At 33.2% G+C, this 24,499-nt stretch overlaps 2 protein-coding genes across 2 annotated transcripts; one reads left to right on the top strand and one right to left on the bottom strand.

Moving 5' to 3' along the window:
- Positions 1-323: 323 nt before the first annotated feature.
- On the bottom strand, positions 324-1,295 carry LOC127137988 (uncharacterized). Its single transcript, XM_051064397.1, has 2 exons — positions 836-1,295; positions 324-724 (listed from the first exon to the last, which is right to left on the bottom strand). Exons 1-2 carry the CDS (start codon positions 1,293-1,295, stop codon positions 324-326), a joined length of 861 nt encoding a protein of 286 aa, XP_050920354.1.
- Positions 1,296-18,354: 17,059 nt separating this feature from the next.
- On the top strand, positions 18,355-20,009 carry LOC127076154 (caffeic acid 3-O-methyltransferase). Its single transcript, XM_051017729.1, has 4 exons — positions 18,355-18,809; positions 18,895-19,205; positions 19,289-19,353; positions 19,444-20,009. Exons 1-4 carry the CDS (start codon positions 18,394-18,396, stop codon positions 19,738-19,740), a joined length of 1,089 nt encoding a protein of 362 aa, XP_050873686.1. The 5' UTR covers positions 18,355-18,393; the 3' UTR covers positions 19,741-20,009.
- Positions 20,010-24,499: the final 4,490 nt, after the last annotated feature.

The following is a 24,499-nucleotide window of genomic DNA, read 5'->3' as shown; positions in this document are numbered from 1 at the left end:
CATGATTAAAATTGATGAGTGATAGCCATGTTATTGTTGTGAACTCATCCACAAATGACACAAAGTATTTGTTTCCTCCAAGTGAAGGTACTTCAAATGGTCCACAAACATCAGAATGTACTACTCCCAAAGCATGCTTTACTCTTGGGGCTACTTTTGATGCAAATGGCAATCTAGGTTGCTTTCCTTTCATGCATATCTCACATGTATTCTCAGGCTTCACAATCTTGGGAATGCCATATACCAGCTTCTTAGATTTCAGATGCCCCAAGCTTCTAAAATTAAGATGCCTCAATCTCTTGTGTCACAATTCACTCTCACCTTCAAGATGCCTCAATCTCTTGTGCATTAAGGCATTTGGTTTCAGTTGTCTCCATATTCACCTTGAGTGTTCTGTTACTTCCTTGCTCAAATTGCATAATCATCTTCTGATCAAAATCATACAACTTCAAGATATTTTTTTTCATAGCAACTGGGAAACCTTTCTCAATGAGCTGACCTACACTCCTCAGATTGCTTTTCATGCCAGGAACATACCAAACATCCTTTATCAGAATAATTTTACCATTCTTCACTTTGACTTTAACATTTCCCATACCTTCAGTGTTGAGGTATTTATCATCACCACATGTGATCTTTGTCCTCTTTCTAGAGTCAAAACCAACCAACCATTGTTTGTTTCCAATTAGGTGATTTGAGAAACCAGTTTCCATATACAACCAATCTACCAAATACGCACCATCAGATTCATAAGCCATCTATAGCACAGGTTCATCATCAGAATCTCCTCTGCCTATGTTTGCTTCTTTTGATTTCTTTTCCTTGTTTGACCAACAGTCAGCAGGATAGTGGCCAAAATTCTTACAACAGTAGCATTGAACCTTCTTCTTGTCAAACATCTCCTTTCCTTTCCGATGTTTCTTCTCATCAGAATTGGAGGCTTTTGACTTCTGCAAACCACCACTATGTCTCTTCTTGTCTTCTAACAAAGACCACTTCTGACTCTTATTCCCAGAAGACTCCTTCAGAGCCTGCCCTACCTCTCTTTCAGAGGTTCTCTCAGTCAGACGTAACTCTTGTGTCTCTAGACTACTTTGTAGCTCTTTAATCCTCATGGTGCTTAGGTCTTTAGAATGTTCATTTTTTACAACAATGTAATCAAATTGAGGAATAAGAGATCTCAGTACCTTCCCAATGATTACTTGTTCTGACAAAGTTTCTCCATAAGATTTCATCTTATTGGTTATCAAAATCTCTCTAGAGCTGTAATAAGGTATCTTCTCGTTTTCCTTCATGTTTAGATTCTCATACTGCTTACATAGACACTGAAGCTTCACCTTCTTCATTGATACATCATCGTCGTAGCACCATACCAGTGTGCCCCAAGCATCCTTCGCCGTCGTCGAATCAATGATTTTCTCAAACACATTCACATACACACACTAATGGATGTAGAATAATGCATTTTGATCTTTCTTCCTTGTTTGTCTTTGCGTGTTTCTATATGCTTCGTGGCATCCGCCGCAACCGGAACATAACCGTCATTGACGAGATCAAGAATGTCTTGAGCGCCAAACAACACACGCATCTGAATCGGCCACTGATTCCAATTCTTTCCATTAAAAAGCGGAAGCTTTGTATTTAAGCTACCGTTTTCGCCGTTCATCTTCGATTTTTATGTACTGAAACTCACACAGATCTCACCAAACACTTGTGTTTTCCAATCCCACAAAATCAAGAAAGGTGATTCTATTACGATTCTGATCGTGAATTCAAGAAACGAAATCAATCACACACGCCTCATCGTACACTCATGTTTCCCTGTGAATCTAATTGGATCTCTAGATACCAATTGTTGGTGCACATGGTTGAAGATGATGAAGATGGAGAGAGAAGAGAGAGAGAGAGAGAGAGAGAGAGAGAAATATATCTAACTAACTTTTAGAGAAACTCTATTTATTACGTTATGAAAATTTGTTACACGCTTGATTTATATACACAAACAATAATGTCATGTAGGCGAGAACGCTAACCTATACTAGCTATGTTAAGTTTAAAAAAACTAATACTACAATCCAGAAGCTAAAACACACTTCTGGAACATCAACCTTAGAAGCTTCTGCTTCTGATTAACAATACTACTTCTGAATATGGATTACTTCTGACAGAGAAAAACCCCCAAAATTATTTCTAAATTATCTCTAAATATACGATCACAATTAATATATCAGGATTTTTTCTAAAAACTCTATTGATGTTACACTTAATCCAATTAAGATTATAAGTGATTATCAGATTTTAAATTTAAAAGCTGCAATGTGTTTTAAACAATTTTTTTTAGATATTACAAGTGTTTAGGTTTTTTTTTGTATGAATTAAGTTTTTGAAAGTAATTTAATTGTAAAACTTGTATATATATCTATGAGAGAAATAACTCTTTTTTTTCTCGAATAAAGGATATTATTATTATTATTATTATTATTATTATTATTATTATTATTATTATTATTATTATTATTATTATTATTATTATTATTATTATTATTATTATTATTATTATTATTATTATTATTATAATAGATTCAATTATAAGATTTATATGTACAGTTGGCAGTTAAATCTAGTAATTGAATTTATAATAACTAAATATGTTTTGATGTTTTTTATGCCATATTTTGTCGTGTATATTATTGTATCTAAATTTCTTTTGTCATTTATGTAAATAGTAATATATAATTTTAATTAATTATTGTATTTTTATTTCGTGATTGGTTCGGGTCAACAAACTAGTTTTAATGAAATTGTACTGGTGAGTTCAATTAGTACTAGAATTTTTAACATTGATAACTTTTTTTTGTACTTGAACGTTGATCCCTAAAAGTAGTATTTAGTATCTCATAACTTCATTACTTATTATAACCTAGAATACTTGTTCGACCGTCCTCTATTCATGACACAACAATAACATTTAGTTCCCTCTATTGTCATTGATCATGGGTTTGCCAATGGATATTTTAAACCAATAAATCAACACAGTTGACGACTTTTGGACTTAAGTGTGTCAACTTTTGGACTTCAGAAGATGATGCTTCATGATAGGTGATTCATATGAACCTAGAGTTGTACTGTGAAGACTTCAAAAAAATGTATGTTACATATGGTCAAAATCAGGTTGATAGTGCTGATTGAAAATGCTATATTTGTGTTTATATTTGTACTTAATTAAAGATGTTGGTGATTGTTTGTTCGCAATTATGTTGGTGATTGTTTGTTAGCAATATGCAGGTGAGAGAGGATTTTGAAAAGAGAGGAGAGGGTTTTAAAAAAAAGAAGAAAAAATGAAGTGAAAATAATTTAAATATTTGAGAGAAGAGTTTTGAAGAATTGTTTTCATTATATAAAATTCTCCTAATTTTAGAAAACTAAGAAAAAATATTAGAGTTTCTAAAAAAGAATATTAAAGGAGGATTTTGAGAAATTTTGAAGGGATTAAATCAACTTTTAAAATCTAATGTGTTGTTGTAATAATATAAAGGGTAGATATGTGTGGTCCTCTCAAAAATCTTAAATTTTATTTTTAGTTCTTTAAAATATTTTTTTAAGAAAAATTCTTCTAAAATTTTTCATTCATATTTTTGGTCTCTCATGCAACATAGTGATGGTTTTTACAATTTAGTGACAAAACTAGCGACAGCTTTAGTGACGGTTTATTATTTAGCTATTGAATTAGCGACACTTTTAATGACGATTTTAGTATTAAGGACCAAACGTGTAGATGAAATTTTTTAGAATGATCATTCTTTAAATGAAATATTTTAAGGGATGAAAAATAAAATTTAAGATATTTAAGAGGACCACATACAAATTTAACCCTAATATAAAAATTTAAAATATATTAATAATAAGTAATCATTTATCCTTGATGTCTTTAACCAGCATAGCATATTTGTGGTACTTGGTATTTTGAAATTGAAAAATTCAACCACATCAAATTTTTTGATATATGGGATCCGATAAAGAATAATGGTTACCAAAATAAATGAGTTTAAGCAAAAAATAATTTGTTAAACAATGTAAGCAAATCACAAGAACGAGAAAAAAAATTAAGTGACGAGTGCATACATAATTGGTTTATTTAGTTCGTTCAAACTGATATACTCTATGGGGGGGGGGGGGAACAACTCTTTGTTACAAGATATTACAAGAAAATATCTTTATAAGTTTCTAAGTTCATAAGAACATCTAATATTTTCTATCCAAGTGTTCCATAATCTCTCATCCACTCTTAAATTCTTGTTAGATTAATGTGTCTCTAGAATCTCCCCCTTTTCCATTCTATCTGTCAACAATCTTGTTGGTATATCTAAAGCATGAATCACGATTCGATGAACTTGATCAAGACCAAACAATTTTTAAACCTGGATCTAGGAACTTGCATCCACTTGCATACAACCCCCTTTATTTTTTAGATAGTCTCACTAACTCCCAAGTATGGTTTTTTCCGTGAATGCATCTCATCATTCATCGTCTTCAATCATTTCATACTCTCTTTATTTTTAAATGCAACCCTTCAGCCAAATTCAAAACATAACAAATAAGAGGCCAGACTAGTTGGAGATTATTGGATATTTTGACTCTGATTTTACTTGTTTCCAAGATAGTAAAACATACACTTTAGGTTATATCTACATGTTGGTTGCTGGTGCATTTTCTTGGTCCAGTGCCAAGCAAACTCTTATTTTGTTACACACTGTAAGACCCTAATTTTGACCCTAAGATCCCTCATGGCATCATATCATTGCTCATTTGCATTTGCCTCAAGGATCATAGCATCTTGGCTCCTTACCCTAGGGTTGGAACTTGTGTGAGTTGGTTTGAGACTACCAAGCATGATTGAATTGTATATTATTGCTTCCCTTATTTTGTTTACTAGCCAAAAACACAAAATATGTCACTAACTTGTTTTGTTTTGAAGCTTGAGCAATCATGATCCAAGGCTCCTAGGAGGCCCCTATACTCATTGATGTGGCCAGATGAAGTTGAAAGCAAGCATAACAATGGTTCTCAAAACTCTCAATCATCATATATGCCTCCCTAGTATCTCAATTTACCAATTTGATCAAGATAAACCAAAGGGCTTGAGGATTGTTTCCCAAGGAAACCCTAATTCAGTTGTGCATTGACTGTGCCTTGCTCATGAAGCAACCTCAACCCATGATCAAATACAACCAAGGGAAGTTCTTTCATTCATCCTTTCATGCATATATGTGCCTATGTGAGTGTCCTCAATCATCAATTCATCAAGATTTGAAGTTTGGCCTTGAGAAGTTGACCAGTCAATTCATCTCACCAAGTTGAAATCCACTGAGACCTAAATTTTGATGTGTTTGCTAAATTAAGATTACCCCAAGAGAAAAAATGTTCTTAATAACCATATGAACAACTTTCATGTTCATCAAAAATTGATTTGAAGCTTGGAAGGTCATCATTCATTTCAAAACATTATAGGTCATTTTGACTGAAACCCTAATTTTGGGTCAACTTCCCAAGGACCTAACTCACTCATTTTTCATGATTTTTATATTGTATCTAATGAATTGGAAATTTTAAGATGTCTAATTCATTTGTTATGTTGGACAAAATTTCATAATCCTAAAAGAAACACATGTGATAATACAAAACATTATAGGTCACTTTGGACCAAAGTCATTAAAATGTGAAAAAGTCCAACTTCAAGTGCTCATAACTTTCTCATCAAAAATCCAAATTGTAAGACCCCAATTTTGTCCCTAAGATCCCTCATGGCATCATATCATATCATTCATTGCCTCAAGGATCATTGTGCACCTTGCCTGCTTCCCTTATGGGTGGGTTATCTTTTTGAGAGTGATTCTTGATCACCAAGCATGTTTGGCATATGTATATCATTACTTTTCATTTATTCACTAACCAAAAGTACAAAAATATGTCATCTAACCTTGTTACTTGCAGATGAAGCAATTACAGGTCAAGGCAGTCAAAGGCATTCAATGAGCAATAGATGGTGACCATTCTGAAGAATTTGGGCACCATGATCATTCACAAGAGTTCATATGAGTTGTAACATCATTTTGAATCAAAATCTCAAGTGGTAGAGGCTTGAATCTCATCAAGGCATTCTTCAGTCAACTGAAACCCTAGCCAGTCAACTGCCCAGTCAACTGTTGGATTTGGAGGTGGGAAGTGATGGGAAATACTTCATTCATGTTCAAACAAGTCTCATTTGACATTTTAAACACTCTCATTGAAGAAAATAAAGTCAGGTCAAAACTTTCCAAAAATAGAAAGTGACCTATAATTTGAAATTGCCAAAAATGGAAAGGTTTTCTCCTCAAGATTACATGACCAAAAATGATTCAAATGAAATTTTGTTGAACATGAAAGTTGTAGATCTTTCTCTCCCATTTCCAAAAAGTCCAAGATCATAAATTTCTCATGTGTGGTTGGAAAGATATGATCCAATCATTGTCAAGTGAATTTGAACTTCAAGCTTGCATAACTTTTGAACCATAAGGCCAATTGAAGTGGTTCTTTTTGGAACATTTCTCTTTTGATCTCTACTATCCAAAACATGCATCACATACCATGCATTTCTATCACAAAAATATTGACATTTTCATTTGAATTTCATTTGAATTTTGGAGGGAAATTTCCAATTTGAAATTTGTGCATTGCATTCACCTTTTACCAATTGCATTTGCCTCCAAATAGCATTTGAAACTCATTCCAAGTGAAAATCGTGCACTGTTCCATTGCCTTGCACATGTAAGGGTGATTTTGCCATTTTGCATCAACACTTGAATTTCACTAATCCATTTGCATTTGGTTTAATTGTGATTAGCAGCTTCATTAACAGATCATATATAACCATAATCCTAACAGAAAATCATAACAACACTTCCAAAATCTCAGATCTGAAAATTCTCTCTCAACTTTCTCTCAACTTTTTCATCCAAATTCTCCATATCCTTTGCTTGGTTCGTGGTTTGTTCATCATCTACATGCATAATTGAGGATTATTGAAGCAAGATCCTGGAGAATTCATCAAGAATCGAGACTGTTGAACCTTGCATCCTTCCATGGCAACTGAAATTTCTGGACAAATCAAGCATTGTTGAGCTATAATTCTTCATCCATTCATTCATCCAAGAGTTGAGGAGGATCTGTTTCAGCTTTTCCAGGCCTGAATTGCACGATTTCACTTCTGTAGCTTCATTGAGGTCAGAATTCGAATCTTATAATTCATGAAATTGATGTATGCATCTTGTAGATCCTTCAATGCTGATCATGTTGAACTTTAGATCCATGAAATCCATGCAGAATTGAAGTAGTTATGTTGATTTTAATTTTGACATGTTGAACTTTTCTTGCTCGATTCTCTGAATATGTGTAGAATTAGGTTAAAATAGTTATGGATCTATGATGTATGATGTGAGATGAATCCATTGGTATGCGTTTTGTGAATTTCTGTGATGATTTGTTCTTGAGGCTGATGAACATGATGAACATGGATGAAGATTGTTAGGTTTTCGTTTCCATGCTGAGTTTGATCTTGTTAGCGCCAATATGCATGTGTTTTTATGTTACCGCTCATGTATTGCTACATTTGGCTCTCACGTGGCACAATGATTGGTCCATATTGCTTTGCGCTGCCACATATGATTAATGAAACGGCGCGTTTCATGTTAAGCGCCTTGATTCAAATGCATGCACGGTTCGATTCTGGTTGTGGACACATTCAAATATTGCCTTGCTGATTTATTTCTTTTATGCTATCCATGTTCATGTATGCTTGTTCACATGTTTTTTATTTTTCTCTTCACTTAAAAAATCATAACTCCATAAATAATTATCCAATTGATGTGAGATTTTTTGCACATTGTTCCTCATGATGTCTACTATTTTATGGTTATTTTTCCAGAATTTGTGCTCGGTTGGATTTTAAATTTGCCTAGGGTTTGTTCATGCATATGCTATCTTGCACCTTGCTTGCCATTTTCTTTGTGAAATGATGATGGTTGACCCAATGAATCTGAAAATTGGCATGCTTAAACTAGACACTTTGATTGATCTTTTGGTATAGAGTTTGCATTTTTCTCACTTCTGGTTATTGAGATATGATATGATTAATGTAGGTGTGACAATGTGCGTCACACCTTGGCTTGCTTGATTTGCTGATTTTCTTTACCATGCCAAATAAATGCCAAATCATCTGAATTTTTGTGTGATACTTGATATACATGTTAGGTTTGATCATGAATTTTTGTGGAATTTTTGGATCCATTTCTGATTTGTTTGAGATTTTTATTTCTGGATTGTCATGTTTGAACTTTTAATTTGTCATGAACTTTCATGATTTGTGAAATGCTTATGCTTTATCACATGAACTTGAAATTTTACACATTGTTTCTGGACACATTGAAGTTTATTGTGGCTTTGGTTTGAGTCATTTATCATTTGTCATCTCTATTTTAGGATTGCCTTAAGTTGATGTATCAATTTGTGCCTCCTTTGAGCTTGTTTGTGCTTATCTTGACTTGATGAATTTGATTTCCATGCTTATACTTGTCCAAATGCCATGATTTTTGGTGTGCTGATCATTTGATGTGTTCTATTTAGCCATGATTGTTCTTGAGATTTATTGAGCCATTTTGGAATTAATATGCCTTTGTTCATTCTGTTGCTTCAATATGATTCCAACTTGCATGCTTTGCCTTATTTGATGTGTGAAATGAATTTGGTAATTGATATTGACATGAGACCTTTTGGAATAGTTTCTTATTTGATTGAAGTTGATTCATGTCAATTTTCATGTTCTGTTTTGAATTATTTCTCCCCCTTTGACCCTAGGCCTTGTCCTAGTGGTTTGCCTCTCATGTTTGAAGCTTTGTTTCAGGTTGCACATGCAAGTTACACAATTGATGATGCCTCATCTTGAGAGCATTTGATATTTGCTTTTGATTACTAATGTGTGTTTTGTAGGTTGATGTTGATTCTCTTGAGTTTGACTTGAGGCTTATGCCTTTGCCTATATTGGTTGACTGTTGCATTAACTGTTGGTTGTTTGTCTGTATAGTATACTGATCTGTTTGATGTTTCCACAGGTACATTAGTTGCTTAAGTTCACTTTGAACTTGCTTTTGCTTGGTTGCTTAACCACTTAGGTATAACCTCTCTTCTTCATGTAGTCTGGAAGACCTGACCTGTTATGTGGCCAGGCACCTGTCTGAAGTCCTCCTTAAGAGGCAATGCTTGTGTTTTTTTATCTTTGTCCTAAGCAGGAAAAGTCCTTTGATGAGGCAATTGGTAGATAAAAGAGATGTGTAGTCCATCTCCTACTATTCAGCGTGTCATCCCTTTGCTCACATTACATGTTGATGCATTGTGGATCTTAACCCAAGATCTATAGAGTCATTCACTTGTGGAGAGAGTTCCAACTTTCTGAACTCCCACACCTTCTAATATTCAAAGCTCTCCCTGACCAGGGATAAGAGCTATGAGGCACACCCCTCATTTCCTTTTCATCTGCTTCACCTTAACTCTCAATGTTAAGGTTAAGAGCACCACTTACCCCATTCCAGTTGACTTTAAAGTCTAACCCTTGCTTGAGCCTAATTGCTTGTATATAGTGTGTGCTAACTGAATCATTGATTGCTTATTGGTTCATCTGTACATGTTTGCTTGTTTGCCTTTGTGCATTTATCATCATTAATTGTTCATTATTGCATGATCATCATTTCATATCTTTGTGACACCTCTTTGTTTGTCCATTGAGGAATCAACTGTAAGTCCATTCATTGGCCATTGATCCTATGATTTGGAAGGGATTGAGTGTAAGACCATTTCATTGGCCACTTATGTCCTCTTTGCTTAGTGCTTTTGTTTGTTTGTTGTATGTGAGGATTCAATTGTAAGTCCATGTTGTTGGCATTTATATTCCTATGATCATCCTTTGGAGATTAGAGTAAGTCCAGATAGATTGGCATCTGATATCCATGTTTTGTTTTGCTTTGGGGAGATTGGAGTAAGCCCATATATTGGCATCTGATATCCATGTTTTGTTTTGCTTTAGGAGATTGGTATAAGTCCATTTATTGGCATCTGATATCCTTGTTTGTTTTAGGAGATTGGTGTAAATCCATTGATTGGTATCCGGTGTCCACCTTTGTTTGTGAGATTGGTATAAGTCCATTGATTGGCATCCGGTATCACCTTGCTTTGTTCATTTGCTTATTTGCATTGTTGCCTCATTCCAAAGGACACACTTGAATCATCTTCCATATGATTTCAAGAGGTGAACATCTAAGAAGTTTTACTTCCTCACCCTTCCACTTTTGTGTGTGTTTTCAAAACTCCCTTTTCACATGTTAATTCAAAAACTTTGACAACTATTGTGCAAACATTCTGACATGTCTTTCAAATAAGAAACTTAGGCCCTAAGCCTATGATTTTCAAACTCCATTTCATAATACTTCTTTGAATCAATTCTAATCATACTTTGACCATACTTTTCATGAATACTCAAATCAATTAATCTCACTCATTCAATTGTTTTGTGGCCCAAGCCCACTTCTCATTCAAGTTTTCATGCATTAGCCATAGGTTTGATTTATCCTAGTTGGTTGATATTAATCTCACCTTCTTGTCCTTAGTGATCGAACTGTAAGACTTCCGTACTGAAAACAGGGTTAACCCCTCTAGTACGTCGAAGCTTTTCTCACATGGTGGACTCGTTATTTGTCTAAGGTTGAGTTTTCTCCTGTGGATAACGAAAGACCTTAGGGCTTTTGTTTTAAAATGAACCCACTCATATTTTGGAAATCTTTTAGCCGAACTACGGCGTTTTGATCCTTACCTTTCATGGAAGGTACGTAGGCAACGGGTTCATCCGTTCAAACACAAAAATAATAAAATTGTACATTCTTTTCTCATCTTCCCAATCATGTTTGCACAATATGTCATAAACAAATAAACATTTTTATACAACAAGTGTGAAAAGGGCTCCCTAGGAGTACCTAGGACGTTTTGGGTGCCTAACACCTTCCCATTGCGTAATTAACCCCTTACCCAGATTCTCCGATCTTTTCATTAGTTTTCTATGTGTAAAACTTCTTAGGCTTTTGTTCGCTTTTTAGCCAATCCTTTGGATAAATAAAAGTGCGGTGGCGACTCGATTCTTTGTATGCTTTGCTTTTGGTTTAATCAATAAATCATAAAATGACGAATACACCGCTACACAAATGATGCAAAATTTAAGTCCAAATTGATTTTCTTGAAAAAGATCTACAACTTTAATGTTGAAGGTGTTGTCATTTTAGGCTTGCATCATTGAAACAGAAGGGCTTGAAGTTGGTCCATTTTGGCTAAATTTCCTTATACATGTTTTGTACCTTGAACTTCATGGCCTGTTTTCAATAATTTCCCAACACCAAATGGATTTTTGTTCAACATAACATTTGTTCCTTATGTCAAGACCTTTCCAACCATTACCCTCATGACTATGTTTCAATTTGGCAAATGGTATTTTCGAAGAGATGAAGATTTATGTTCATTTATGCATAACATGTTGAAACTCCATGCACAAGCCAATTCAATCAAATTTGCACGTCCAATTTCACTTGCCTGATGTTTAGCTTGCATTTGCAATTGAGTTTGGGCCTCACATGCGCCTGTACAGGCTCATGCATGGAGGACCCAAGCTCATGCACACACGAGTTTTCCATTGCTTGCATCATCTCTTGCTATAAATACACATGCCTGGCTTCATTCAAAACCAACCTCAAGGCGCCTGAATTGCTGCAGAAGTAGAATCCCAACCTCCATTAAAAGGAATTTTGTTTTTCTCTTTCAATTTTCAACTTCATTGATTGATCATTGAGCTTCAATTCCTAGACCTTGCTTCTTTGCCATCTTAAGAACACACTGCATCAAAGACTTGGAAGAGATCTTGCCATTGAAAGCTGCACTTCAAAGGTTGTTGTTCAAACTTTTTTGATTCGAAACTCCTTGGATATTGCTCATTTCTTGTGTTTGCTGGTACCTCTGAAGTCCTCATGTGAGAGGCAATTGATCTGAGTTTTTAATTTCATGAATTGATCAAGTTCAGTTTGAACTCCATAAATTTCCATCTCAGATTTCTCTTCATATAGTGATCTTGAGTGGAAACCAATGGCACAGGGGTGATGTACATCACCCCAACTTTCCAATGACATAAGGATCGTGCATTTTAGTGAGGTTTTGAAAACCTGGAAATTCTGGTCGGACGGTGAGTCTCACCGGAGAAGACGGTGGTTTCCATCACCGTCCCCAAGTGGACGAGTCCATGGCCGTTGGATGCTTGGCTTCTAATCTAATCTTAGCCCTTGAACATTATGACTTTTATTTAATATGTGTGTTTCGCTGTTGACTTTAGTCCACCATGAGCGCGCACCTATCAACCATTTGATCCTCCACGTCATTTAATGAATCAGGATCAGACACGCCAGTATTTTTCTAATTTCTGATTAATTCATTTAATTTCCTTTTATTTCATTTTATTTCAAAAATTCATAACTTCATTTTTAATCCAAAAAATATGAGACCAATTGCATTATTTTCCTTTTTAATTTTAGTTTCTGAAAATGATTTTTAATATCTTTTATGATTCCATTTGATATTTTTTGTGAATTTTCTCTTTTCTGGTTATTTTTAATTCATTTAAAATAGTTTCCAATATTCAAAAATGCCAAAAATAATTTCTTAACATCTTTGAATGATGATGAATCTATAAAAAATATTCTCATCAATTTCTTAATTGATTTGAGATTTTAGTTCAATTATGTTATATTTTCTTCATTTTTAATTGTTTAAAATTAGTTTCTGCTTTCAAAAAATGATGAATTTTTTTGTCAAACCTTGTTTGACCATGTTGAACTTAGGATGATCCATTTGGACTTTTCCAAGTTGATTTGAAATGGATTTGAAGTTTGACCTTTATTTGTTTATTTTAATTCAAGTATTATTTTAATTCCAAAAAATACCAAAAATATTTTTATTGTTTCTTGACTTCTAAGCTTCATCTCACTTCTGTTTACCATTGATTGATGTTGATTCATTTCATATTTGGTCAATGTATTTTGCTTATGTCATTTGAATTCCATTTATGCACATTCCATTTCTTCTTTTTCTTTTTCTTTTTCTTTTTGATCAATGAGTTAAAGATTGGTGGTTAGCCTTAACATATGAGAGGCTTAACCTTCCTTGATTCAAATCAAATTCACCTTGATCAAAGATCAAGTGAATTGATTTGCATTAAGGATAGGTTGCTTCTTGGTCAAGCAAAAAACCTAAATCAATACAAGATCATTCTTCTTTTCTTTTGGCATGGCAAGTTGTAGGAGTTTGGCTTACTAGTCATGGTCTCTAACTTGTGTTTGTTGCCTATAGTTTTATTGACTGGCCTCTGATAGGTGTGACTACTACATTAGTATTGCTTAACATAGCGCTAAATTCCCTTATGACACACTAACACTAACTTCTAATGACTAACTTTTAATTCAAACATTTAATTCTTGCAATTTACTTTAATGTAATTTAATTTCTTACACATTAATTCATTTGCCTTTTCCCTTTGCTCACTTGAGCTCATGTTTATGTTAATGCAATTTGCCTTTTGCTCACTTGAGCACATTATTGTGTATATACTATTGTGCTTGTTTTGTTTTGCTTGTGTGAACCCAATGCAAATGGAGAAAGGACTTAGATTTTAGGACCTTACCTATGCTAATGGAGTTTGAAGAGCAACTAGGCCTCATGCCTTTAGAATGCTTTAAAATTGTCAAAGAGCAACTAGGCCTGATGCCTTTAGAATGCTTAATCTTGAAGAAGACATTGAGAGGACCTAATTCTAAACTCACTCTTGTCCATTCTTTCTATTGCATTGTGGAACTTTTTGACTTGTGTGTTCTTGTGTGCTAGGGATCCCAAAACTTGAGCCAATTAGAAGAACCATTGTCATGGACCATTCAAGATAAGAGATACAAAAGCCAATTGGAAGATTCCTAGGAGCTTGATTGATACTTGCTTGATTGCTTGAGTTATTTGCTTATTACTTCCTAAGTCCAAAGGAAAGGGAGCAACCTCGATCATCTTTATGATCTCAAGAAGGGAACTCCAACGTGGTTTTATTTCTCTTCCCTCATTTTTGCATGTTTAGGAACTAGTCATTCTCCTCTTCTCTCCACTCTAACCCAAGCCAAACTTTTGTGCAAACATTAACATTGTTTTCAAAATTAGAAACCTAGGCATTATGCCTTTGATTTTTTTTAAAAACTCTTTTCATAACACTTATTTTGAATTGAATCTTAAGTCAACTTTGACCTTATTTTATGAATATTTTTCATTTTGTAAATACAACTCACTCAATTGTTTTTTTATGGTTCCAATGACCATTTGCCAAAGCTTTTCATAAACATTAGCTGTTAGGTTTGAGTTATCCTAGAGGTTGATATAATACTCACCTGTATCCTTAGTGATGGACTATAAGTCTTCCATGCTTATTATAGGGTTAACCCCTCACTAGCATGTTGAAGCTCTCCTCACATGGTGGATTTGTGGTTTTAGGTTGAGTTTTCTCCCTTTGATAACAAAAGACCTTTAAGGCTTTTGACCAATCAATTCACCAACTTGTTTTGAGATTTTTTACCCCGAACTACGAGGTTTTGATCCTAATCTTTTTTAAGATGGTACGTAGGCAATGGATTTATCCATTCAAACACAAAATTGTAAATAACTTGTATATTCTTCTCTCATCTCCCCAATCATGTTTGCACAAATATTTTTCACAAATACCAACCTACCTTACAACATTTGTGAAAAGGGCTCCTTTAGAGTACTAAGGATGTTTTGGGTGCTTAAAACTTTCCCATTGCATAACCAACCCCCTTACCCATATCTCTGACATTTTTATTAGTTTTTGATTTGATAAAACTTCTCGGTTTTTGTTCGCTTTCTAACCTTTCCTTTGGATAAATAGAAGTGCGGTGGCGACTCGAATTGTATGATTTACTTTTGATTTAGTCAATAAATCTAAAGGTAACGAATACCCCGCTACACACACCATGGCATCAAAATTTATAGCTTATTTTGAGGCATCTAACCATGAGATTTGATTGGGAAACCTTGTCATTAGGTGGTGAATTATGGAAGAAATTGAAAGGCCACTTAAGTTATACTGTGACAATAAATCATCTGTCATATATTCCAATAATAATAGGAGCTTGACAAAGTCAAAACATATTGACATCAAATTCTTAGTTGTTAAGGAAATGTTACAAAGTGGACAAATTTCCATTAAACACTTAAGCAAAAACTCTTTGATAACAAATCCTCTTACAAAAGGTCTTTCATGAGCATAGTGCTCACATGATGTTTTACGTTTTTGAGGAATCTTTAGTTTATAAGGAGTTAGTCATTTATGAATTTTGTGTTTTATGTTTGGTAATGTATGCATACTCTGGTTTTGAATATTTTTTCTAGTTTATAAGGTTTGATATTCAGTTATTTATACTTTGTACAATAAAGTTATTGAGTGATACTAAAGTAGGACCACTTGAAAATCGACATGCACATGCCACATTCTCGTGATTTTCATGATTCACATTGTATGATGAATCTATGTCATTTAATTATGTCACTATTAGTAATCATTGATTGATTTAGTTATGATTGATATAACGAAAATCACTTTGGTTCTATGTACTGACATGACTAATGAACGAGATTATTTGGATATGCCTGAAGTATATATAATGAAAATTTTGAGCTCATAAAGTCTAACACACGTATAAAGTTACATATGTAACTAGTGGAAGATTGTTAGAATTTTGGATCACAAATATAATATTACATGTGTTAGGACCGTTATTTAATTAGCCAAAACTAAAGTGGTCTAGTAGATATTAAGTCTGTGACTAAGGGCATGCATGTCATAAAAGGTTAGTTTGTGGATACCATAAGGCAATATTCTAATTTGATGAGGGGTCAAATTAGAATATTGAAAACTAAGTAGTAACCTAAGGGAGATATTTATATGAGTTATGGTCCTCGATTTGTAGAATACGACCAAAATATTTTATTAAGTTTTCTCTCTTCATCCCTATCAGAAAAGAATCAAGAAACTTTAAGGCACTCTACAAATCAGAATATTATATACCCGCAAACCTCCAATGATTGCAATGACGAACTTAGGTACATTATTCTCATCTTGTATTCAGGTATGAGTTCATAGGATATTGACTCAAAAAGATTATATTCTTGATTTTTATTTGGATAGAGATACATACTGTAATGAACAAATCCAACTGACATATGTGGTATGGACTATGTGGGATGTCCGCAATGTTAAGTTTTTTACTGGTTCGTCAACAAATGTGGAAGATGTGGATAATATGAGTATATTTGTTGGCAAGGAGTTGATTTTTAGCAGATCATCTCGAACATCTCTCTTTCTCAATGATTGACTTCAAAATTATATCATGTGTTTGAACTAATAGTTGATCAAGAGTTTGGCCTAAACCCTTGACTTGCCGTTATTTTTTGTTTTTGTTTGTTTTTGATTTTGATTTTCATCTATAATTGTGGGTTTGGTGATTGTGTAGTAGTTTGACTCTCCTTGAGAGATGGTTTGTTTGGTGGGGAGTTGATGAATTTTTCTATTTTCTTTTGTATTGTTTTATTGGTCGATGGTTGTTATAGCTTCTTTTATTCCTTTTTTTTGTCCATTTTCTTATGTTGTTGTTTTATTGAAACAATAGTGCAGATAAGAGTGGAGAAAATACAAAAAAAATAAATATATTTTTTAAGAATAATATTAATAATTAATTATTAATATATATATTTATATTCTTTTTAGGATTTGAATCCTAAACTTCTAAGTTGTTTATAGCTATGCTTGATATTAGAAGAGAGAAGAAAAAGTTATGGAGGCCGGCATTACTCTTCCTCCATTAAAGTGATGGTTACTGTTCGTAGTCATTAGCCACCAGTTGGTTTTCTACCGAAGCTGATAAAATCTGAAAAAGTAACGAATAATACTTTCCTAGTTCAAACATTTCTACTAAGCATCAAAACAAAATACAGCCAAATCAAAAAAACAGCATTATTAATTCAAACATTTCTAGATACAAGAAATGTAACTATATTTTTATAAAAAATCTGTTGTCAAAAAGTTTCAGGTTTAAAAATAATATTATTTTTATAAAATCAAGAAATCAAAAAAATTAATTAAAAATAATACTTAATTGGATAGGTTTTATTAAACATATTAAAAATAATATTGATCAATTTTTTTAAAATAATTGAAAAAATTGTTGATAAATTAATAAATTATTTTGATACATCCATTAATATTTTAATTTAAGTTCATCAAATTCATTTATTTTACAAGTAAGATATTCTGTCATGGTCACCTAACCCAAGTAATACAGTTGTTATAAAGGAATTATTATAGCACTTGTAAAGGAAAACGATAAAAAAAATTATTAGTTGAGAAACTAGTCAAATAATTATGTTTTATATAAAAATTATGAAAATGACATGTTAGCAGAAAAAATTATATAAATTATGGTGCATGCTAAAAGTTGAGGTTTCTTAAGTTATATGCATGTTCACACGATCTAGGTAGGTAGCTGGATCGTTTACTTTCTGACCTGCATATCGAAGTCAAATTTGAGACTAATATTCCCTTAGTCCCTCACAAAATAAAATATTATCACATGATATTAAATTATGTTAAAAAAATTATAAATAAAATTAAGATGATACAAAATTTACTTAATTAACTTGATTAATATTAGTTAATATTTATCATCATAAATACAAAATGTAACAAAAACTTTGAAAATAATTTAGAAAATATTAAATAAATGATAGAATAAATAATAGAATAAAAAAATTTAATTAAAATTATGTAAAAAATTAGAACTAGTAATATTTTTGAGTATTCAAATATGATTTTGTAGACGAAGTAATAAGAACTATTAAAAATTTACACAATTTTATGAATACTGAAAGATCAAGTGATAAGAACTATTAAAATTTTACGCACACAATTATAAGTACTAAAATTTAAATCCTAATGATTACATCTAAATTAATAATATCACTTTTTTCAATTAAACTTGGATTTTTAAACAAAAAATATATTTTTTAATTTTGCACAAGTAATGGAGTGCACATCATTGTTATTATTTCTAATGAGAGTAGAACATGCACTATATATATATATATTCTCTTCTATGCATTTGCATTACACAAATAAACTTCAACTAATAGAAATCATATTTCTACACATATCTTTGCTATCCAAATCTCATTATGTCTCCTTCACTAGAAACCATTAACGGTGTCCATGAAGAAGATGGCATAGTTTTTGCATTGAACTTGATCACATCCGTCATGCTTCCACTAACCGTCCGATCTGCAATCGAGCTTGGCATCTTCGACGTTTTAGCCAAAACAGGAAAAGATGCCAAGCTCTCTGCAGACGACATAGCGGTTAAGATTGGATCAAAGAACGCAGAAGCACCCGCAATGCTGGACCGTCTTCTAAGACTATTGGCCAGTCACTCAATGTTACATTGCTCGCTATCCGAAGAGAAACAAGAGCATGCATCTCCTCAGAGGCTCTATAGCCTTGCTCCTGCCTCTAAGTATTTTGTGACTGATGCTGATGGTGTGTCTTTAGGACCAACATTAAACCTTCCTTTGGACAAAGTTTTCTTGGGAAGCTGGTTAGTTTAATTTTTTTATGACAATAATAAATTTGTCTTATTATGTTATTAAAAAAGATTAATTTTTTGAATTGATTGAATATAGGACTGAAATGAAAGGAGCAATAATGGAAGGAGGTATACCATTCAATAGGGTTTATGGCATGCATGCATTTGAATATCCAACAGTGGATCCAAGGTTCAATGATGTTTTCAACAACTCTATGGTGAATTGTACAACTATAATCATGAAGAGGATTCTTGAAATCTATGATGGTTTTGAGCACATCAATAAGCTTGTAGATGTTGGTGGTGGTCTTGGGATCAATCTCAAGCTAATTACTTCTAAATATCCTCATATTAAAGGTGTTAATTTTGATTTGCCACATGTCCTAGAACATGCACCAACCTATGAAGGTAAGTTTTATTGCAAATAGTAATGGAAAAAAAGGCTTTTTTTTGCCACTACATTTGAATATTATGCATTGAAAATTATGTAGGTGTGACACATGTGGGAGGAGACATGTTTGAGAGTGTACCTAATGGAGATGTCATTTTTTTGAAGGTGAATGAATTCAAGCTTTTACATGAATAATATATATAATTATTATATTATAATTTTACTAACTTCATAGGTTAATTTTTGAATCATTAGTGGATACTTCATGATTGGAGTGATGAACACTGTTTGAAGTTATTGAAGAATTGTCATAAAGCTATTCCTGATGATGGAAAAGTGATTGTTGTGGACTCGATTATGCCTGTTTTTCCTGAGAGCACAAAGGTTGCTAAGTTGGGTTTTCAAGCTGATCTGTTAATGATGGCTCAGAATCCAGGAGGGAAAGAGAGGACTGAAGATGAGTTCAAGGAGTTGGCATTAAGATCTGGATTTAGTGAAATCAAAATTGCTTGCTATTTCTCTGGCTTTTGGGTTTTGGAATTCTTGAAGTAGATATCTTCATCAAATATGGATACGAGATTGCATGTTGTTAAATTGTCTATTAATTGTGTGGCATTATAAATGGTGTATTGCATAGTGCATGCTATATTTCCTGCATAATTTGGGTGTAAAACTTAAAAAAGATTGTTAATTAGTTGTTTATCTATAATTTGGCAGTGGTTCGTTAAAATGTATTTTAAAGAGTAAGGGTAATCTTGTAAGGGTAATCTCTCATCTTTCATTGAAGTTTAATAATTAAAATTTGCATATGGTTTTTTTTTTCATACTTGCACCCTTTGATCTTATGTAATACGGAGTGAACGGGGAGATTGAGATATGACACGACACGGATATTCCGACATTAATAACGTTAAAATATAGAATATCAACACCGTTATATATAAGAGAATATTTGAGTTTTATTTATCCAATTATGATTTAAAAAGTTAAAAATATTTTAATCAAAATTAATATCTTTAATTCTTTATTGATTACATCGCTTAAATATACAATTAACAATAATTTGTGTGAGAATTTTTTTAAAATATGTATAAAGGTGTGTTGAAGAAAAAATATTTTTATTTGAAACACTCATATGAATTGTCACAGACCATATGTTATGAATGTTATTCGAGTGTCAACTATTAATTCAAAAAATGTCGAAACAAAGAAGAAAAAAAACCATTTTCAGTGGACACTTGTTTGACTTATCTAACACTTCTTTAACTTTTTTTTACACGTGTTGTATATCTGTCATACAAGTGTCGAACACTGATGCATGTCGGATACTGTGACACGCCTACTCTTAGAGATGTTTGTGTTTTATAGATCATATAAGTAACAATCCTACATCAAATTAGTATATACAATTATTTGAGTAGCGGGGCAATTTATTGTTAATTTGTCTCTATTTTATATAATCTTTATTTAATATATATAATATATATATATTATATATATATATATAATATATATAATATATATATATATATATATATATATATATATATATAATTATTTTAAAAAAAACTTTTGATTAAAACAAATATTGATTTTTCTAATCTATGCATAATTGAATGACCAATTAAATAAACAAAACTATTACGTTGAAATTCAAGATTAGAGAGCAAGTGAACCTTCAACTTTTGAATAGCATATTCTTATCAATGTTGAAGTTCATGCTTAATCAATGAACTCAAGGCAAAAAAAGATGAAATGTTTCTCTTGCTAATTCTTTCATCAAACATTATAATATATCCAATAGCATTATAGTATTTGATAGCTTAGCATTTGCTCATATATTGAATTGTAATATCAAGTTATCTAACTAACTTGAGACTAACACTCTAACTAACTCCTACATCTTTTCTAATTGTTTTATCATCATCTTATATCCTCCCACCGATTAATCATTGCTTAGTTTTTTCATAAAAAGCAGGATTGATGTGTAATTCACTTTGGTTGTCGCAATATAAAATTGGAGGTTTAACACAATGTACTTGTAAATCACGTAATAGATCCAATATCTTTTGTAGCACACATGTTGCAGCTTCATAAGCTCTATATTCTGCTTTAGAGGGTGATCTAGAAATTGTCTTGTACTTCTTTGTTCTCCATGAGATGAGAGATGTTCTAATGGAGAAGCAAGATCCTGAAATTAATCTTCTTGTATCTCTTTAACCTGTCCAATCTGCATCAACGAAGCCAGGAAGATGAATTGTGGAATCTTTATGAAAGAATAAGCATTTGCTAGAAAAAAGATTGAGGTATCTCAAAATCTTTCAAGTAACATTATGGTGAATGAATGATTGTTTGAATAAGAATTGGCTTAATTGTTGGTTGATGTATGTGATATTTGGTCGGGTGATGTTGAGGTAAATTAGTCTACCAATAAACCTTATATATGATGTAATATCTTCGTATGGATCAGAGTATTCATTGCATAATTTGATGGAAGGGCCAGATGGATTGTACACTGTTTGGATCTAAGCAAGGCTGAGTCTGCTATAAGATCATGCAATATTTCCTTTGGTAGAGTGAAACACCAAGTTGGAAGTAACTACTTCCAGACCTAGGAAATACTTAAGGATGCCAAGATGTTAACTTTTGGAAGGCTCGGTGGAGGCTTCCTTTGATGGATTTAAATTCAAAAAGAGAATTCCATGCTAGGATTACATCATCAACATTAACTACAAAAATTATGCATTTTGATTCTTTGGTCTTTACAAATAAGGAATGGTCAGTAGCAACTTGTTTGTAGCTACGATGAATAAAGTGAAATGTTAATTTCTCATGCCATTGCCTATTAGCTGGTTTAAGTCCTTATAAGGATTTGATCGGCTTGCATTTTTGTTGAAGTTTAGGTAGTAATTCAAGTGTTGTAACCGGTTACCACGGGTGTTTAATCGGTTACGGCTGGAGCTGACATGCATTCCAGTAGCAGAGAATTGAATTTTTGGAAGGTGTAACCTGTTACCAGAAATGGTATAACCGATTACCACTGAAGCTGAATTAATTTGTTTTAATTTCAGTGTCAGGTGTAACCGTTTACCTGTTTCAGCGTAACCGGTTACAAGCCCGAGTTTTTGTTTTTTCTGCTATTGTATTTAGTCAAATTATATTACAATCATTGTGTAACTTGTATATAAGTGTTTAGGGTGCACTCTCACCCTAGTTAATGCAAGTATATCATCTCACCATAAATTCTCTCTCTCTCTCTCTCTCTCTCTCTCTCTCTCTCTCTCCACATCGATAATTGTTCCACCTTTGTTCCATCAATCTTGTGGTTGCTTGTTCTAACATTTGACATCAAGAGTCTAGTTCAGATCCACAAACACCTAGTGTGCAACATGAAATTAGTTTCCAATGAAAGAATCCCTGCAAGTTTACTCATTCTTGATGCGAAGAACTATGAAAAATGGTGCAAGCAAATGAAGGTGTTGTTAGGCTACCAAGATGTTCTTGAGGTGATCAAGAATGATGTTACTCCTCTTGTTCAGAATGCGACTAAAGCACAACAAGCAACGCATAAAAAAGAGAAGAATGAGGATTATAAAGTGTTATTCTTTATTCATCAATATGTTGATGGTGACAAATTTGAAAAGGTTGGTGATTAAGATTCCTTGAAGCAAGCTTGGGAGATCTTAGAGAAAGCTTATGCAGGGACTGACAAAGCAAAGATGGTGAGGTTACAAACTCACAAACGACAACTCAAATTGATTCAAATGGAGGAAAAGGAAACAATCATCGATTTTTCAATGAGAATCACTCGGTTGGTGAACCAAGTGAAGGCGTGTGGAGAAACCATTACGAAGAAGTACGTTGTTGCTAAGATCTTGTGTTCTTTAACACCAAGATTCGACAACATAGTTGTGGCGATTGAGGAGTCAAAAGATCTTCCGATAATGAGTAAAGATGAGCTGCAAAGTTCTCTTGGTCATCATGAGAAAATGATGGAGGAGAGGAATAATGATAAGGCAAAGGCGAAGATAGCTTTGCAAGCTCGTTTCAATGAGAAGGACATGAGATCGAAAGGAAAATGGACCTTGAAGAACAAAGGGAATTTTTCAGAATTTTGGTGAAAGAGAGTCTCAAAATTCAAAGAATTCGATGAGTCAAAGGGGTGAGAGAAACTATAACAAACATGGTGGTCATGGAAACTTTAGAGGCAAAAGAAAGAGATTTGACAAGAGCAAGGAGCAATGCTACAAGTGTCAACGGTTCAATCATTTTGCGAAAGAATGCAATGAGAATAAGAAGGAATATCAATGGGACGAAACCAAGGTTGCAAGGAAAGACTTTGATGAAGAGAATACACTCTTGGTCATGATCACTAAAGTAAATTGTAGCAATATACAGTGGCGGGACAGCACCTGCAGCAGCTCAAAGAATGCAAAAAATTAGGTTGCAGCGAGTTGAATGATACGGTTGACCAGTTGCGTGAAGAGGAAGACATCATGATGAGTATAAAATAAGCTCAATGCAGTGAGGAATGGTATTTTGACTCGGGTTATTCAACTCATATGACGGGAAGAAAACACCGGTTTGTCAAAATTAATCGTGCCATGAAGAACAAAATAAAGTTTGCGGATGACACCACTCTAATGGTCGACGATATCGATGATGTTTTGATCATGAGAATGGATGGTGGACATTCTTTGATCAAAGATGTCTTGTATATTATTGGAATTAAATGTAACCTTCTAAGAATTGGCCAATGGCTTGAGAAGGAGTATAATATTCATATGAAAAATAAGGGGTTACGCATTTTAGATGCAAAGGGAGTTTTGATCCTTAAAGCGCCTATGGTTGCCAATAGAACCTTCAAGGCTGAGTTAAAGATAATGGAGCATAGACGTCCTGCTACTATAACAAGTAGAGAAGAGTGGACGTCGCACTATCGTCTTGGGCATCTAAATTTTTGAGATCTCAAGAATTTGCAAAAACAACGGTTTGGTAACGGGGCTACCATTTACCAATGTACCAGCTGAAATGTGTGAAGAATGTGTGTAAGTTAAGCAACATAAGCAAAAATTCAGCAAAGGTTCAAGATGCATAAGTGATTGCTAGGATGAAGTCTGTTGAGACTGAAGCTTCTGGTATTCCTTTAGAAGTTGTTGAAGACAATCTAATTACTTCAGATGCTCTGAGTATTGGTATGATAGGAATTAATCTCAACCTTGTCTCTAAAGATGATTTTGCTTACTCCACCATAAACCATAAATCTCCAACCCCCTCACCAATTCCTTCACCAAATCCCTCTCCTAAACAC

This window comes from Lathyrus oleraceus, chromosome 4 (assembly GCF_024323335.1).
Source record: "Lathyrus oleraceus cultivar Zhongwan6 chromosome 4, CAAS_Psat_ZW6_1.0, whole genome shotgun sequence".
Lineage (NCBI taxonomy): Eukaryota > Viridiplantae > Streptophyta > Magnoliopsida > Fabales > Fabaceae > Lathyrus > Lathyrus oleraceus.
The sequence above is the reverse complement of the archived record's forward strand: the minus strand, read 5'-3'. Positions and strand labels throughout refer to the sequence as shown.